This window comes from Amblyomma mixtum, chromosome 9, assembly GCF_055824585.1.
Source record: "Amblyomma mixtum isolate Tamu chromosome 9, ASM5582458v1, whole genome shotgun sequence".
In the NCBI taxonomy this organism is placed as follows: Eukaryota; Metazoa; Arthropoda; class Arachnida; order Ixodida; family Ixodidae; genus Amblyomma; species Amblyomma mixtum.
This window is the reverse complement of record NC_143020.1, coordinates 7,548,715-7,567,946: the sequence shown is the minus strand read 5'-3', so window position 1 is coordinate 7,567,946 and position 19,232 is coordinate 7,548,715. Positions and strand designations below refer to the sequence as shown.

The 19,232-nt window shown below is 48.2% G+C and overlaps 1 protein-coding gene across 1 annotated transcript in view; it reads left to right on the top strand.

Moving 5' to 3' along the window:
* Window positions 1-6,174: 6,174 nt before the first annotated feature.
* The window catches only part of LOC149328203 (uncharacterized), a 76,230-nt gene continuing 63,172 nt past the window's right edge, over window positions 6,175-19,232 (top strand). The window contains exons 1-3 of the mRNA XM_089558931.1: window positions 6,175-6,285; window positions 9,405-9,565; window positions 9,659-9,741. Of these exons, the coding sequence (XP_089415057.1) occupies window positions 6,175-6,285; window positions 9,405-9,565; window positions 9,659-9,741 (355 nt within the window). The remainder of the gene's footprint in view (window positions 6,286-9,404; window positions 9,566-9,658; window positions 9,742-19,232) is intronic.

The following is a 19,232-nucleotide window of genomic DNA, read 5'->3' as shown; positions in this document are numbered from 1 at the left end:
CAAATATGTTTACGCGGACTGCCCATTTGTTCGAATCGAAGTGTACTTTTACGGATTAATTGCTTATGTACGAAAGTACACTTTAAAAACATTGTCACCACCAAAATGTGATTTCCCTAAACTCGATTTCGAGCATTAGGTTGTTCAAAGCCAGCTCGAAGTGTGCTGCAAAGATGCTAAGGCGGACTGCCCATTTGCTAGAATTTAAGTATTCTTTGGACGACATAATTGTGTATTTACGGAAGTACACTTAACATACGTTGACAACACGCAAATTCCTTTTCCTGAAGCGCAATTTCGAGCACTCGACTGTTCAACGGCAGCTTAAAGTGTGCTGCAAATACGTTTCAGAGGACTGCCTGTTTGTTCGAATTGAAGTATACTTTGGATGAATTAATTTCATATTTCTGAAAATACACTTTTAATACACCGACAAGATGCTAAAACTGCATACATATTTTTTCATGTATTTGAAAAGTGCTCGAAGTGTGCTTTAAGTGAGATATTTTGCATATTTTAAGAAAATATTTCGAATATCAAGGATGAAATTTCAGGAACGTATTTCTTATATATTTTTAGGGCATTCATGAACAAAAAATATGTTTAAAATACAGTTTAAATAGCCCACCGTATATTCCAAACTTATTAGTTTTTGCTGAGGGATTTCATGTCATGACTGGGCATACTTTGTACAAACTCTGTATACCTTACCTCACAATACTTGTAAGGGGCTCAGTCATGTCACATTGTAGAATGACTATGAGTCATGACTGACTACGAGGCATGACTATGCATAATGTTGTAAAGCAAAGAAAAAGTACTAGTGCACATTAGTCGCGTTGAGCGAAAGCAGGTGAATAGGGGTCAATTTGTTTATGGTACGTCTTCCGATCACTGCTTTGTTGCTGAGGGACAATTACAAAAAAGCTTCTCCAGCATAACGATTAATAAAGAAACGTTAATTTCTCTATAAATGCCTAACTTTCAGACGTCTCACGAACAGTCTACAAGCTGGTGTTCGCTGACTTCGACAATCGTTGCTACATCCTGTCTGTTACTGACCGGAAAGGCAATAGAGGTAAGTTTCAGTCTTGGAATGTGCAACTAAAGGAAAAGCAAAACACTTAAATTTGCTTTTATTTCAACAACCTTCATAACATGACGGCATTCTAATGCTTTACTGGTGAACTTCGCTTTACGCAATACTGGCAGAAAATTGTGTTTAGCTCATTAAAAACGCCGCGCGTGCAGAAGCATCGGCGGTGCGGTTCATGTATGTAGTCCTAAATATATGAATATTGTTACGTCGCGTCCAGCAGAAGCATGAGGTGTGATGGACGATGGATAAGATATGATTTAATCGCCCCTGGCCTAGCGCGAGCGCTCCGTCCCGCGCCACTGCCAGCTTCGTCTTCTTCGTAACATTACACGGGGCCACCGAGCGATCGTCCCGATCGTAAACTGAAGAAGACATGGACGAAGGGATGCGTGATTCAGCGATGGCTTCCAGGGCAGAAAAGAAGTGGCAAGGTGATGAAATGCTGGCCGCCATGGTGGATGAGATGATAGGCGGATCAGTCCCGCTCCACGAAGCATCTGGGCCGTAGGGTGCCAGGAGCTGACGGCCGAGGTGGTCCTTGGACGCACCGAATGACAGGGGCAGGGGGCGGTGTCCTCATGTGTGGGCAGGCTCTTGGGTCGGTCGGGTCATTATGGTCGCGGCAACGTCGTCAGTTCGTCGTGTCTTGTGGTCCGGGCGGAGGACGGGGCTGGGGTGAGCGGCGAGGTCGGTTAAGGTCGGGCGGGCTGGGGCACGTCCGTGCGGGGCGGACCAGGTACTCACGGCTGACGTCCACGGCAGGCTCAGGACGCCGAAGCTCTGTGACCAGGATGGCGATGAAGGGACCCCCGCACCTCACACCAAATGTTACGTGGCGGCCAGCCGAAGAATGAGGCGTGGTGAACGATGGAAGAGAGATGATTTAATGGCCGCTGGCCTAGCGCGAGCGCTCCGTCCCGCGCCACTGCCAGCTTCGTCTTCTTCGTAACATTACCCGGGGCCACCGAGCGATCGTCCCGATCGTAAACTGAAGAAGACATGGACGAAGGGATGCGTGATTCAGCGATGGCTTCCAGGGCAGAAAAGAAGTGGCAAGGTGCTGAAATGCTGGCCGCCATGGTGGATGAGATGATAGGCGGATCCGTCCCGCTCCACGAAGCATCTGGGCCGTAGGGTGCCAGGAGCTGACGGCCGAGGTGGTCCTTGGACGCACCGAATGGCAGGGGCAGGGGGCGGTGTACTCATGTGTGGGCAGGCTCTTGGGTCGGTCGGGTCATTATGGTCGCGGCAACGTCGTCAGTTCGTCGTGTCTTGTGGTCCGGGCGGAGGACGGGGCTGAGGTGAGCGGCGAGGTCGGTTAAGGTCGGGCGGGCTGGGGCACGGCCGTGCGGGGCGGACCAGGTACTCACGGCTGACGTCCACGGCAGGCTCAGGACGCCGAAGCTCTGTGACCAGGATGGCGATGAAGGGACCCCCGCACCTCACACCAAATGTTACGTGGCGGCCAGCCGAAGAATGAGGCGTGGTGAACGATGGAAGAGAGATGATTTAATGGCCGCTGGCCTAGCGCGAGCGCTCCATCCCGCGCCACAGCCAGCTTCGTCTTCTTCGTAACAATATATACACCACTCCAGTGCTAGCAGAGGAAGGAAACAAAACGCCGAAAGTTGATGCAGGTAATATACGAACGTACTGACTGGTATCAAGTACGGAGGGAAGAACCATTTAGAACGAGCGCCGTTGTTTTGGGGTGCACGAGTATGTACGCATAAAATTCAATCTGCACTCTAAAACTTACAGTTACATCTACTGCTTGTTTCATAGAACTCTGTCTTCAAAAGACCTGAATATGTATTTGCATTGTAGGAAACCACATTACATGACGTTCAATGAATTTCATAACACCATAATTTCTCTACATAAAACCTTCATAGCCAAAAAAGGTTTGATGTGAATTCATTAAATAGCCGATTTTCGCGATTTGGTCAGTATAAGAATAGAACTATAATGCCAGATATTGCAACCAAAAGAGTGAGATAGCTGGTAGAATAAGTATTTGGTGACGTCCATTTGCCAGGTGCTCCCAGGCCATGGATAGCAGTTTAAAAGTATACGTGGAAAAGGAAGTCTATATTAAATATCGGTCTTAAGAGTACTGAGCTACTGGGCTTGAAACAAAAGGCTTGGAAGAAGTCTTCACTTTAGAAGGGTGAATGGAGTTAAGGAAAGGAAAATAACAGGGTAGTGACAAAAGATACGAAGAGCTCAGAGTTGGTCACGGAGAAAATGGTAGTTAATGACACCCTAGGTGAAATGAAGGAGGAGAAATAAGCAAGGACAGAGTCATTAATCTGAAGGTTAGATCATCAATTGGCTGCTAACAGAACGGAAGAAGGAAAACAGCGAGAGTATCTTCCAAACGAGCGTCGTTAATTTGGCTATTTTGCCCCCGTAAATAAATGAATCACTCGGCTGTGGTGCAGCAACTGGCGTTCTAGGAGGTCAACCAACACAATGCCCGCCGCTCTCGGACGTACTCAATTTAAAGCGGATAGCGAACTTCCGACATAAAGCCTGATAAGTTACTAGAACATTCTGGAGCACGATTCTGCGCGTAATTTACCGTCTCCTCTCTTCCCCTGTAGGTTTTTAAATTTCGAGTGAACGATGGTCAATCGCACCTAGCTGCTAGCATAACACGCCATAGTGTACGCTAATTTCTCTCATGCTGCACCATTTAACGCGAAACACGACGCATCGCTGTTTGAGTATAAAGGCTCGCAAACGGTAGAAGGACGATTCCGCACTTACAAATCAAATCGACACGGCAAAATGTCATAGGCGCTGGTCGGCAAGCCACCCTTCAACATGATAATTATGATAAGGAGTCCACTGAGACAAGCAGGGGAGAAGAGGGGTGAGACGATCGTCGCACGCCGAAGACGGTAGCATATTAATCATTCCGTGGATGCGTGACTACAATGTGTATGGCGCTGTCAAAAAACCAAGCACGAAATTTGCGGAAGCGGGCAGAGGCGCCTAGTAAGAGAGAAAGCGTAGGCAAGAAATTAGTAGGCAGAAGCTGATATGCACTCTGAGCTCTACTCAGCAGCATTAAAGAAAACAAGTCTACGCGTGAGCCCCACCAATCACTCTACTTGACCACTAGAGAGGACGTTTAATAGCTGCATATTTATTGCCGGAATTTTTCCTTGAACTGCATCAAAATGAACGTGACATCGTTTTACCTAATGAATGCGTGAATAAATAAGTCCGTGTTTCAATAAATCAGAAACTGAAACAGTCCACCTATCAATATATCGTTTTTATTTCTGCTGTTGAACGCCTCAAAGGTACTTGAGCTTTAAGGGACGCTGTAATGGAGAGGTTCAGACGATTCCAAACGCCTGTGTGTTTTTAACGGGAACTGCCATCGGACATTATGCGCGACTCTAGAATTTCGCCTCCATTGAAATGCGACCACAACCACTGAGAGCAAGCCCATCTCTTTGATTCCCCAGCAGCGCACCATAAACAGTGAGGCACCGTGGCGGCTCAGTCAGTCAGTCCATCAGCCCCGTCCAGTCCGGTGCAGTCCTGTCCAGTCAAGTCTAGTCCCGTCCAGGCCAGTCCAGTCCAGCCTACTCTAGTCCACTCCAATCGTGTCCAGTCCAGTACAGTCCAGTCTAGTCCTGTCCTGTCCAGTGCAGTCTAGTACAGTGCAGTCCTGTCCTGTCCAGTGCAGTCTAGACCAGTACAGTCCGGTCACTCAGTAAGTCGACTGACTGACCGACTGAGGAGATACCCTTTTTTTATTAAAACGAGAGGCTCTATTGGTCCAGGCCAACTTCTATTTGTCTTTTGTGTCCTTTTATAATAATTTTCAGGGAAGGTAGTCACTGATAAAATAGGCATGGCGCGATAACCGGGTTTCTTGAAATTCGCTTCCGTGTTTCCATGATTAGGTCTCGACTAGCAAATTTACTTCAGGTCATGGTTGTGCCCAAAAGCAATTTCTATCTTTTCCGCACATATGAAAACGAGCACAACAGTTGACGAAGTTTCAGTTTATAAGAATTGTGTAGTATTCAGCCTAGCAGGGATTCTGTGAGGCTGAGCCGTTTATTTTATTTTGGGCTGGACTGATTATATGCAGTTTTCTAATTAAGCGGATCCTGTTGGTGCCTCGAAAAGGAGCTGAAGAGAGCAAAACTGCTCCCAGCTATAGTTTCGGTTCCTAAAAAGGCCTCAAGTGCATAACAGAAATAATTTTACTTGAAAGACATCCTTACTGCTAGAAAGTTTCGTAAACTGTTTTCTCTTTCAAGCATTTTCTGATGAAACTGGTAGCTAGGGTTGGCGCTGAAAGCAACAGGAATTGTAATCAGTATAAATTCATGCTTCATGACGGCGGCAGCAATTTCTCTCTACATAGCAACAAAAACGTTCTGAATGATTGATGAGCTGTTTATAAAATCAGGGATACAAACTTAAAATGACGTTTACAAAAATCAGAACACAAAAAAGACATTCAAATCATAGCAAATTACGCGCTTTACAGTGTTCGCCAGCGATGGCAGGCATTGTCAAAGAGAACAAGTGATTTTCAGTTAACTGTGCATGGCAAAGTTCCGAAAGATTCTATTGCATGGAACAACTGAATGCCTAATTCCTGACCTTTAGTATTCAGCAATAATTCAAAGTTATTTGCGATGCGGTGTCTTGGAGTGATCATCACAGAAAGCAGTGCGGTGCTATGCAATGTAGACGACTTCCGCGACGCATGGCTCTCCTACGCGCAAGGTTCTCATAGAAGAACGTTACATTTAAGAACGCCCAGGACCGCATCCATATTTATTACGATTTCCCAGAAGGCGACGACTGCCAGAATAACATACGTCAAAAATATCTTCATCGACTCGAATGTGTCATTTAAATGGAAAAAAAAAGCGAGAAGACGAAGCCTAAGCTTTGAAATATGATTTGTAAGAAGATAAATTACGTGTCCCCTCCGGTAGCGATTATAAACATGTGGATTCATGTAGTACCGATAGTATAGGCTTCGACTGCAGACTAAACTGTGAAGCCTTAACCTTTAGGAAGTAGACCACGTTATGTGGGCTCCCTCAGTGGGCGTCTACATACTAGCTGCAGTAGCCTTGGCCTCGGCTGTTACTCTCTATGAAGACAATCCACGATACTTCAGAAAGCAGTACGCTAGTGAAGTGAGTCAATTTAGTATTAGTATTTTGTTTTGTTTGCCAACTTTATTTTTGTGGAAGTTTGATTCCTCACATTACAAATTCTGCAACGTGATGATCTTAGCCCCTCCTTCGGTCGTACTTTTCTGACAGTTTGCTTGGCATTCACATCATTTTTATTGTTTTATTGGTAACTTCTCTCAGTCACGTAGCCCATTGTGGATGACGGCACGCTGTACGAGAGAAGAACACATCTGTAATGGCACTTACGGCCATAAAGCCGCCGCACACCGAAGGTGACAAATGATTGACCCCAACGACATTGGTGACACGCCTTACGATTTGAATCAAGCCTAGTCCCGTATCATGAAAGAAACTGTTATGTTGTGCTACAAATTGACTGGTTATCTGGTTTCTGATTCGGTTAAACTAGATGCTGCTGCTTAAGGGTTAGCAGTTGCACAACCAGCAGCCTGGTCATGCTGTGGTTGACTGTTTCGTTCACCTGCTCCTTCAATTATAATGGTTGACCAACCGGCTAAATGAAACGATAACAAGTAATGACCCCTCAATGGTTTTCTGAATGCAGATAACTCACATATGCTGTACAAGTCAAAACTCCTAGAATCGAAAACACTGCAAAAAATTCCCTGAAAAGTATCAAGCAGAAATGTCGCGCTTAATGCAGTGAAATAATCCAGGTAACGAACCTTAAACATGACTTCTTTTTGTCATTGCGATGCCATGCAGGGGCTCACGATGCGGGACGGTGGGGCACCACCGATTGTGTACTGGCGGTGCTTGACAGACCTCGTGAAGGGCGAGGGGTACCATCAGATGTTCTAACGGAGCGACTTTTAGATCGGCGCCGCCCCTGAAGGATCCTTTCGTTACTCACCTGTTACCCACTTTCGTTACCCACTTTGGATTCAATGGACAGCGGTATTTTTTAGGAGCTGCTTACGTGTGAAGGACTAAATAAAAATTCCGAGAAGATAGGTAGAGATAGCGTTTATATCGATATTCACGGGACGTTACCTGACGTCCACTTGTACCAACATTTCAGTTGAGGATGTTTCAGAAATGAATGGTTCCGTGGGCTTCCGGGGTTCCAATCAAGCCTGGTGGAAGGTTTTCATTGTTCTAACGCTTTGTTGTTCTAACGCTTTCCTCTCAGAAGACACGAGCAATTTACCGGACAAGGACTGGCGCGCTCATATTGCGCTTATTAAATCATTTACAAACTAAAAGTTCGCAGCCGTCTGCCAGCAGGGTAGAAGGGATGGTCCAAGACAGATGATTCTAGAAAGTAGATCGTATAGCGAAGGTGTTTTAACGGCGCTCGTAGAATATTGTCATCAAACATTCCATCGAACTTGGATGTTTCCTAACTCGCATAATACGCTTAAGCGGTTCAACGCTGGTACTGTCTAGAAACCTTTGGCCTGGCAATGCACAAAGCACCGGGTGAACTTGAGGCACTGCACGACTACGGGTTCTTCTGCCGGGTACACGGCTTTAGTCTTCTTTCTTTAGGCTTAGTTCCTTCGGCGAATTGTACTGTCTGAGAACAGCCTATGCTCTTAGAGTCTCTGCACCCAGGGGCTGCTACAGAGCTCTCGCTCGATGGCAGAAGCCTCTGCGCTGACTTCGGTGTAGAGGGTATTTGCAGCTTTTCCCTCGAGGGCCAGCTCGGAAGCTACGTGGGCTTGTGGGGCAGTTTACAGCACCGGTCCTTGGCGAAACCGGGCACCTGATCATGGTGCCACTCATCTTCGGTGACAGTTACAGACGATATCGTGTCTACGGACGGGAACAATCAGACAGAACATGAGCTGTTTACTCAGGCGCAGTTGAGTCCCTCGAAAAAAAAAAAATGAGTGGACGGTTACCACTGTATAACACGATATTCAGCAACAGCTTTTAAGGCATTTATATTTTACGACATGTTGAGGAAAAGAATATGAGTCAGCTTCACGTCTGTATAGCTCTGGAGCGCTGTTTTTTTTAGTTTTCCACGCATACTCGCTTTTAGCTAGCTCTCCTCTCCAGTGCGCCATTCTGGTCGCGCGGCGCGATCAGTGGCCTTCACCTCGCTCGGAGCCTTTCGATTTAGCTGCCGCATATTGACAGTTCTGCGTCTGTACGCTCTCACCATGCTCTCTCATCTGCTTCCACTCTAACCAACCTCCAGATGGTTCCCATGGTAACAACCTTTACCGGTTGCCTATTCCTACTCTCGCCGTATTATACCTCCTTCCATGGTAACCGTCCTCCACCTTCATCAAGGGTAAATACCCTCCGGGTGGTCCCCGTGGCAAACACTTTCTGCTTGGGCCTTAATTTCTCGCCATACCTTACTCTTTTTACGGCAACCACCATCCGGTTAGGTATTTCAATGCTCTCGCCATATTACATTCCACCTTCCACGGTAACCAGCAACCGGTTATGGATTTTTTCGCTGTCGTCACGCGCTCTTCCCGCCACAATCACTTTTTTTCGGATGGTTTTCACCCGCCGGTTACGTGTTCTTCCATTAGCGTCATACGCTCCTCCTTGCTCCCGGTAACCATTCTTCGAGTAGTTCCCGTGGCAACGCACTCACCGGTTGCGTTGACGACTACGACATACTACAACGACGCGAAAGCCAGGTACCGGAACTTAACAACTGTCTCTGTAAAAACAAATATCCCACAGCCAAGGCAAGAACTACACTCGCTGCTCGTCGGAAGAACACTTCTGTTCGTTCTCGCCCGCCCTCAGTTACACGGTAACAGTGAACTTTGAGGTAAAGCACCAACAAACACTCGCAACAACATCAGACCTTGCAAAACTGAAGCGCGTGTCAACCTCGCTTAGAAGGCTCGGTTAGTGCCGCGAGTAGCAAACTGATAACAGGAGGTGCCCCTGCTATAAACATACGACAATAAAATGCAAAGAACCAAAGCTGGTCGAAATTTCCGGAGCCCTTCACTACGGTGTCCCTCATAGATTGAGTCGCTTTGGCACGTTAAACTCCACTAAGCCAAACCTATAAAATTCAAATTCTGCTTCGTATCAATAATAGGTTTAGCCAGAGAAGAGTTAGTTCAATTAAATAACAGTTATAAGCTAGTCATCATTCTTACAATCACCGTGTGCAGTTTACAGGCCTGAGCGAGCTCCTTTTCGTGAAGAAGCAGACAAGAAGCCACCTTCTGAGGCCTTTCTTTCACTGCCAAGCGATGATGAAGAAATTTCACAGTTTTGTCAACGTGTTTGAATACAGAATGTTCTACACCTCCACTTCGACTCCGAATATAATGTGAGTGAAGAGAAGTATCTTGCACTGATTCTCTTATTTCCACTGAAAAAATAAGAATCTCACTTGCCCATTGTTTCTGTCCTTTTCGTGCAGCCGCACCTTCGTCACTTCATTGTATACCTCGACAACTCCACACCATGATCAACCGAACGCCTTGACGTTTAGGAGAGAAAAAGGTAAAACCCTTGTGCGTATCGGACCAAATTTCAGATCCCAGAAAATCAAGGCACCGAACCAGATTTCGACATTACAAACCAAGAGCCTGGTGCGTTTTGGTCGATAACTGTTATCTTACGAAAGCATTACAAGAGTGAATGTAAGAAAAATACAGGCAAAAGGAACTATACTGCAGGATAACAGCACCTTTTGCTGGGCGAGTTGGTGCGACATGTGTTCCGGAAAGAAAAAAACAGCGCTAAATTGTACACAAACCACACAGAAAGACGGACAAGACGTGCGCTGCCGTCCTGTCCGTCGTTCTGTGTGCTTTGTGTACAATTTAGCGCTGTTTTTTTATTCCTGAATACAATAAACTGCCGGACATCATAACATTCAGAGTGCAAAGGGATAACAGCAAGAATAAAGTAGAAAATATATAATGCAATAAAAGAGAATAAAGATGTCCTATGTGTTCCTACGGGCACCAATTTGCGCTGGCAGTCAGCAAAGCGCAGCTCAAACGGTAATTTTCATCAGCAACCTGACTACTCTCCTTACAAAACGACTGCCCATGCCATATACAGGGTGTTTCACCTAAGACTTTCTGCAATCTTTAAAAATAAGCTATTTGAATTAGATGCGCGCTTTTTCTGGCATAGCATCGTCAGTGGCATAATACATCATAATGCAGCTAAGACGTGCTAACTAGCAGGCATGTTAACCAATATTTAATAGTTAACTTTTAAACTATTACCGTTGGGCTCCTTAGTTATTGAGAGGCATGTAGCCCACCGTAAGTAATGTCCATATCCGTTTTTAAAATTTCGAGAACGCGATTATCCTCCGCGCTGTGGCCCAACAAATTTTGGCTATTTTGACGAGTTAGGTTCCCTGGAGAGGTTGCTTTGCCTGCAAGCTTCTCAAACAGCATGTATTTTGGCGCGATGTAGGCGAAATTTGTAGGCGTATACGCTACACGCATATTAGTGACCACGGAAATAAGAGCTAAAAAAGGATTTTGTACACATTGACTTTTGCAGACGGCTTGTTGATGTACTACTGCCCTTTTATTTTGCTTTATAAGCAAATATAAGATAAGAGTGTGTTGTAGGTCGCATGTCATGACCGCTTACAAAAACCTTGGATTCTTAGGTCTTATTCCTATTTCTGTTAGGCACACAGCAGTCTCTGGTGAGGTCACTAATTCTATTAAAATCTTCGTTCGTGGTCTTCTGGAGCATATCATTACTAGAGCTGTTCCTGCGACTGCGAGGTCACTATTGGTTTCTGCTCATTTCCCCGTACCTCCCGTTGTGTTCTTGTTTATGAGCGCTTGATTGTACAGTATGTTTGTATGTTTATTCTTCTATGTATAAGTTTTGGTGGTGTTGAAGATATCTGTCCTATATATGTTCCGAAAGGGAACCGTAATGCACTGGGAAAGTACAATGCTCTATTGAGCACTCTTGCGTTTCACAAACACCAGGCAACAAGTTTATTCTGGCCCTAAGCAACTTGTCTCGTAGGTTCGTTCAGCCACCTCTCATTGCGTGGATATACAGTCTGACTTTGTGTTGTGGAATTCGATTAATGCACGGAGATTTATAAATAAGTTCTCTGTGTTGCCTATTTGTGAACAAAACTCCACCAAAACAATTGTCACAACGAGTTGCTCGACACCTTCGCTGCAGGAAAACAGCTTCCTACCAACACGCAATATATATAATTAAAAATGCACCTTTCGGAAATTAGACTAATAGCTAGCCCAGATAGTATGTAACACCTTACAATTCAGCGTGACACACACGGAAAAGGCAACAGAAAAAGACACAACTGACCACAAAAAGATGTCTTCGTATTCGGCACTTGTAAATTAATTCTTAGCCCTTTTCTTGTGCATTGCAATGAACATCCAGGCGCTATAATATTTATTTCTACCGCCAAAAAATAAGTATTTATGACGTTGCGGAAGTTTTTGTTCTTTGTTTTTAGTTATTATGTCAATGTTCAGTAGTCTTCTCCATTTGAATTCGGAGCTGGTACCACACCATAAGATGCTGTGCTTTGAACGTATTGGCTACATTGCATGTTTTGAGACATTAACATTCTCTCGCCCAATAAACATTTTTTCGGCATTTGAAGTCCAACATCTACGGATGTTTTGTTCGCTGAACGGGGCATTTAGCGCTTCAGAATTGAAACATAGGCACATCGTAGCAACAACGTCGCACCTCATCGGCGCAGTTTAAGGGCATCATAAAGGTGTAAAGGAGCGCGACCTCCGTCGCCTCATTTATGCCTTGGTCCTCAGCCGTGTGCTTTACGCTACCCCATACCTTCAACTATCCAAACATCACATAAACGTATTGGATGCCTCGATTCGCAAGGCATTCAAGGTAGCACTTCATCTTCCCCTCAACAGACCCACATACAGCTTACTAGGCCTGGACCTCCACAACACGATCGGGGAACTGGTGGAGGCCCACCGACAGGCCCAATACATCAGGCTCACACAAACCTTCACAAGTCAGTAATCCTGGATATCCTCGGAATCAGAATACCGGTCAACGACCCAATGCTCCTCACCATACCTCTGCTCTTTCACCGGGAGCTGCTCATCATGCTTCTACCGAAGAATGTGCGCCCATCCCACCATGAACAGCGCCGCAGCGCCCGTGCAAAACCACTCCACCCAGAGTACGGCCCCCAGCTGGACGCCGTATGGGTGGACGCTGCCTGCAATGGTGATGAAGCGGCAGCAGCTGTGGTGGAGTCCTCTTTATTCGCCCCCCTTATACTACATCTCCACCCAGACACCTCTACAGAGAAAGCCGCCATTACAATTGCCATCACCCGCACGGAAGCTCGTACATTTCAACTTCGCATCCTCTCTCTATGGCCGGCGGACCCTGCCCCTCGTGGCCTAGAGAATCTCAAGACCTGGGAGAACTGGGAGACCTTGCTGCGCTCGAAGGACCCAGCCGTGCAGACCATCGCAACTGGTCAGGCTGCCAGTGTTATTGAGCTTAGGAGTATAAATACTTGAGTACAGTGCGGCCGTGAGGGAACCTAGTGGCGTGCCCAGAACTCCCACCTCCCTTAAACCACCCGAAAAAAAAAAACTGAAAGAATAAGGGAATTGCCACGTCCGCCCTAGTGACTACTGCAGCAGTGGCACCATCTCACGGCCAAGTGAACTTAGATACAGGCAATACAATCAGTGCTACGATAAGAACAGCACGGTTGCATAAAACTAGCGGAAATTTCCTGCGCAGCGAAGTAAAACAAATAAAACCAAAATTATGTCAAGCACGCCTCACGAGACATTTTTTGTTACCTTCTACCGTAACACATGCTCATGCGTGGACGAAAGAGACCTCTAGAAAATGTCGCAGCTTTTTATGCTTCCGGAACAATCAAGATCTTTCTCATTCGATCGCGGCTTAGTTTGAGCACAAGCTCAGAGCATTGCTGAGACGATCTCTTGTCCGCTCTCACACGTGGTTATTGAGTGTATACTTCTCGCGTTTTAAGACAGAACCCTGACTAGCCACATTAAGAGAAATGCCGGCAGGTGCGTTAGTGCGTGTGCGTACTCACAGGTATTAGAGGAAATATCAGTGATCTAAATAGGGCGACGCCATCAAGCACCGTCATTTCAAGCAACCATATACAGGGTGTCCAAGCAAACTTGCACCAAGTTTTTGAAAAAAAATCAAAGTGTTCTTCCGAACTGAAATCGCGTGTATATTCTTAGTGGTTATCTGAAGTTACAGTACCATTTTTGCTCGCCCTACTTGAATAATTAGTGGAGATAAATAAATTAATTTTTTAAATATAGCTTGAAACGATCAGGCGTCAATAGGAAAGCTGTGCAGCTGCACTAATGTTGCCCAACCCAGGCAATTCCAACGAGATAGACTTAACGTGGCGGTTTTTATTTGGGAAAAACGAAAACCAGCGTAGCTTTAAAAAATATCACGCGAAAGTGCGCTCCGTGCACCCGAATGCGCCGCGATAACAGCGCTCTAATTCGTGCTTTGTAAAAAGCATCCTTCGCTTCGCGCCTTTCGTGCTGCACAACAGAGATCTTCGCGTTGTGCTTGGTTCCAAGATAAGCGCCAGTGGGTTCGGGCGGCAGTTGAAAGAAAGCGTGACTCCGGTTTCTGCGATGATAATTGCGCTTTAATGTTAGCAGAATGCATGCGGAGGAACGATGACAATCTCATGAGTTCAAATTTAGGAGCAAGACCCCCATAAGGAAAGACGAATTATAGCAAGCTAGATAACGCGGTCTGAATTACGCTGAAAAATGGGAGCCGTTTACAGCGTAAACCAAGACGGGCTGTTTTCTCCTCCCCACGCGATCAGGAACCTGATATTAATCCGGTCTATACCTTCAAACATATTACAACCTGCTATCAAGATAGTCATCGCCTTTACCCTCGCCCATGTAAAGGCCTCAAGAAGACGATGAGCGCCTCCTTCTCCGCCTTCTCACCAATACATTGCTGTGCCCGGCAGCACTAAAACATTTTGACCCCTTCTTTAGCAACAGCTGCCCGCACTGTAGTGCGGGGTCTTCGGACACCTATCATATGTTATGAAACTGCCCCTCCAACCCGGCCCCCCACCCCCGGCCTCCCTTCCTAGCCTATCGAATGTACCAAAATTGCATACGGGATGCGGACCCCCGACACCGTTACCTTATATGGGCCCCTGCTCATCAGGGGTTGGTAGGAAACGAGGCAGCAGACGCAGCCGCCCGTGTCACCCAATACATGGCTGTGCCCGGCAGCACTAAAACATTTTGACCCGTCCTTTAACGGCAGCTGCCCGCACTGTAGTGCGGTGTCTTCTGACACCTATCACATGGTGTGGGCCTGCTGCTCCATTCCGGTTATTCCCCCCATCCCCAACCCAATCCGGGAGGACGGGGAGGCGACCCTGCTCGGCTGCCACGACTTACAGGCCCAACAAGCCTCAGTCAGGCGCGCCCGGGCGGCGACCACCGCCACAGGGGTCCCAAACTAGGGACCTTTACCTAGTGCTTGTAAGGATCGGTCCCTTAAGGGCTGATGCAAACATACCTGCTGTTCCTTCCAAAGAAATGTTTTCACCATCCCCACTGAGGTCCCAAACTAGAGACCTACAACAAGACGAGCGCATTGACTGACGCCATCATCAGGAAGGCAACAAAGCGAGCACTGGACCTCCCGGTGGCTACCTCCAACGCCAAACTGAAGGCGTTGGGAGTGGTAAACTCCTATCAGGAGTTGCGGGAGGCCCACCTCGTGAACCAATATACGCGGCTATCGCAGACGGTTCCTGGGCGCCGCCTGCTAAACCGCTTACACATCCAACACACATGCATACCAGAGGGGACGGAGAACATCCGGGTGCTGTGGCGCCACATGCTCTGAGTCGCTCCGCTCCCGCGTAACATGGACATGGATTCACATGAAGGCAGACGACAAGCCCGGGTTCGCACACTTGAGACGCAATATGGATATAAAGAGGGCGTCTACTACCTGGACATCACAGGGCCGTCGCCCGCAGGATTCTTCACGGCTGCCGTAGTCCACCGGGGAATGAATGTCGATGGGCTATCTTTTCAGGCCCAAAATTCAACACGAGCGGAGGAAGTCGCAATAGCTCTCGCTGTCGCCGATCCAAAATCGAAAACTGTTATCACAAACTCTCGCCGGGCCTGTGAACATTATCTTGCAGGCGAAATATCACCTCTTGCCTCGCAAATTCTAAGACGCGCTCTCGCCGATCCAACTCGCACAAAAGTGATCTGGGCTCCTGGCCACCAGGGTCTACGAGGCAATGAGGCCGCTGATGCGGCCGCCCGAGCGCTCACACACCGGGCTCCTCATCCTAGCTCTCCTGGCTCAGAAGCTCATTAACCGCTTCTGCGGTTCCGCGAAAACCTAATTCATTATTGCGACAGCCACCGTCTCTACCCGGCTCCTGCCAAGGAGCTGAGTAAGGCGGAGGAGCGAACTCTGCGGCGCCTGCAGACAGGAACCCTTCTCTGTCCTGCCATAGCAAAACACTTCGATCCGAACACAGATGGGCGCTGCCCGCACTGTGGAGAGATCTGCGATATCTTTCACCTGGTGTGGGCATGTACTCAGAATCCTCACCTTCCCCTTTCCCCCAACCCCACCCGAGAGGCATGGGAGACTGCCCTCCTCAACTGCTCCACGCCGGAGTCCCAAACGACTCTGGTCAAGCGGGCGCGAGGCGGGGCCTCGTCGTGCGGTGTCCCGGACTAAGGATACCGACCATGCAGCGGAGTTTTTTTACCCTCAAGCTCTCTTTGAATAAAAGTTTTTCACCACCACCACCACCACCACCTAGTGTTTGTAAGGATCGGTCCCTTGCGGGCTGGTTCAAACATACTTCCTGTCCCTTCCAAATAAATCTTTTCAGCACAACCACCAGGAAGCCGAAATTATTCCGGAGGCCTCCACTACGGCGCCCATTCCGGGAGGACTGGGAGGAAATCCGGCTCGACTGCCATGACTTACAGGCCCAGCAGGCCTTAGTCGTGCACGCCCAGGAGGTGTGGTGGTGGTGAAAACATTTATTTAATCATAGAGAGAGGTGTTGGGGGTCATGACCTGAAGGGTCACGCCCTTACAACCACTAGGTGCGATGCCTAGTCAGGCACACCATTGGCGTTTGCCGCAGCCCGGGCGCGCTGCGTTAAGGCCCTTTGGGCCTCGAGGGTGCAGCAACCGGACAGGGTCGCCTCCCAGTCCTCTCGCGTGGGGTTCGGGATAGGGGGTAGCGATGGGTTCTGCTGGCAGGCCCACACCATGTGGTAGGTGTCAGACACCGCCCCACAGTGTGAGCACCGCCCGTCGAATTTTGGATCGAAATGCTGTAGAATTGCCGGGCACAACATCGTGTTGGTGAGCAGGCGCAGGAGTACAAGCTCGTTGACCTTCCCCAGCCCTTTGCATGGGGTGGGAAGAGTTTGGTGCGTGGATTTGTAATAATCACATATTTCCTTAAAAGTGTAAATCGGATTTAAATGGAAGTCCTGGTCGGCGTCGGGTCCCGTGGGAAATGCCCGGAGAGAGAGCGCGTGGGCGCCGGCGTCGGCTGCCTCATTTCCGTGGACGCGTTGGTGACCTGGAGCCCAAACGATAGATCGGTGCGCGGGATCCGAGTCTCGGCTACAATTTTGGTAAATGCGATAAGCTAGGGGAGTAACCCACCCTTGCGTGACGTTTCGACAAGCCCCTCGTGAGTCGGTGATTATGTATTTGGAGGAGGTGTCAGAGGATGCCAAAGCGATGGCAACCTCTTCTGCGTGAATTGCTGACTGGGCCTTGAAAGTAAGTGCGTCTACTGTTTTACCCTCGTGGACGACCGTGGCCGTGTACCATCCCCTGGAGTCCGGGCCGGACGCGTCCACGTAGAAGACTCCTGGTTTGCTCCGAAAATGGCGGTCCAAGGCTTCCGCCCGCGCCAGGCGCCTGCCATTATGATCCTCTTTGGACATATTGGTGGGGAGAGGCCGCACGTGGAGGGCGCGTCTCCAGTGTACGGGAAGGCGGCATCTCTCCTCTGTGAATTGAGTGTGCTGGATGTGTAGTCGGGCTAAAAGGCGCCGACCCCACCCTGTCTTTGTGAGACGAGTGTATTGGTTGTTGAGGTGGGCCTCCCGAAGCTCCCTAAAAGTGCTCACCATCCCCAGTGCCATAAGGCGGCTGGTAGAGGTAGAAACTGGGAGGTCCAGCGCTCGTTTCATGATTTTGCGGAGGATGACCTCGAGGGAATCCTCTTCCTGTTTCCGCAGGTGGAGGTAGGGAGTCGAATGCAAGATTCGACTGGTCACGAATGCGTTCGCCAGCCGCAAGGCGTCTTTGCATCGTAACCCACCGCGCTTGTTGGAAACCCGGCGGACCATGCGGCCCACTTGGTCCCCCACCTGCCGGAGCTTGGCGAGTGTTGTGTCGCAGCGTCGCTGGTTGTGTATGAAGAGTCCAAGGACTCTGATTTCCTTGGATTCGCGAATGGGACCGCTTTGCAACGAGAGATTGATTTGGGTCGAGCATGTGCGCGAGGGACGTAAATGCATGCACGAATTCCGATTTCTGCGGGGAGCATTACAGACCACAGTCTCGAGCATAGCGGTCCACTATGCTGGCGGCCGTTTGCAGGCTGGTCTCCATATCCCCCAGGCGTCCTTGCGTAGCCCAGATGGTGATGTCGTCGGCGTACAGCGCCTGCTGGACCCCTTCGACCGCACCAAGCAGGGCGGGTAGGCGCATCATGGCAATGTTGAATAGCAGAGGGGACAGCACCGCGCCTTGTGGAGTCCCCCTCGTGCCGAGCAGGAAAAGTCCGTGCTCTTCGTCCTGTATTCGGATGTAGGACAGTCTGTCCGTGATAGATTGTTTAATGTAATTGAAGGTATTGGTGATGCAGTGGGTTTGACTCAAATCTGTGAGTATGACCTCGTGAGTTACGTTATCGAACGCTCCTTTCAGGTCGAGCGCAAGGACAATTTTATCGTTTTGGGGGTGTGTAATGGGGTTCAAGATTTCACGGTCGAGTTGGAGCAGGACATCCTGTGCGGATCTATGTGGACGAAATCCGAACATGTTGTCCGCGAAGGTGTTGTGTTGTTCGATGTACTCGGACAGCCGATCCCGCACCATCGTCTCCATCAATTTTCCCACATCCCCAGGATTCCGGCCCATGCGCCTCGGAAAGCCGGTCGCGCCATCTCGCGACAGCCGGCGGCGCGGCGGCGCGTAACTGAATGGCGATGAAAAATAAAAAATCAATATCTCGTCACGCATAACAGTTACAAGCGAGCTCTGACCCTGAGGGGTTAAATACCTCATAAAGTTTCTTTTAATAAAGTTTCATCACTGTGGCTTAAATATTGCGTTTACCCTGCGCGATGAGATATGGTCGCATGATGCCTATGACGAGGTCGCGAAAAAAAGCCCACTTGTCCTCACTTGATCACTCACCGCTGCCATGATTTGAAATATATCGGACTGCTCTAGGAGCTTTAGGTAGCGAAATGTCCCATCTTTTAATAGATGTAAAGTATTTTACATTTGAAAGAAGCAGAATTTTTCCCTGGCTATTTTTCTATTCATCATGCATCCTCAGCATCGGCAAGAAACGTGTGGCGCCCTCTCTTGGTGCGTTTGGCTAGGCGCACGTCTACGCTTTTTTTGCTTGCTTTAAGGAGATCAAGTCACGCCTTGTGAATGCGCGCTTTTATTAAAAGTGTCCCCATCGGATGTAGGCACACAAACATGGGCCGCTACAAGAAAGTGCTCGCCATGAATGGGTATTATAGAGGACTATAAGCAAACTCCAGAGCTTTACAGACACATTTACTATTGCAAACGCGTACAGTGGCTACTTGAGGATGAGTGATAGTGGAAATGCGTGCGCATTAACTATACAAAGCCACGAAACTTAGGTATTAGCGCATTAATCGCTACATCTTAAAGCTCAATAG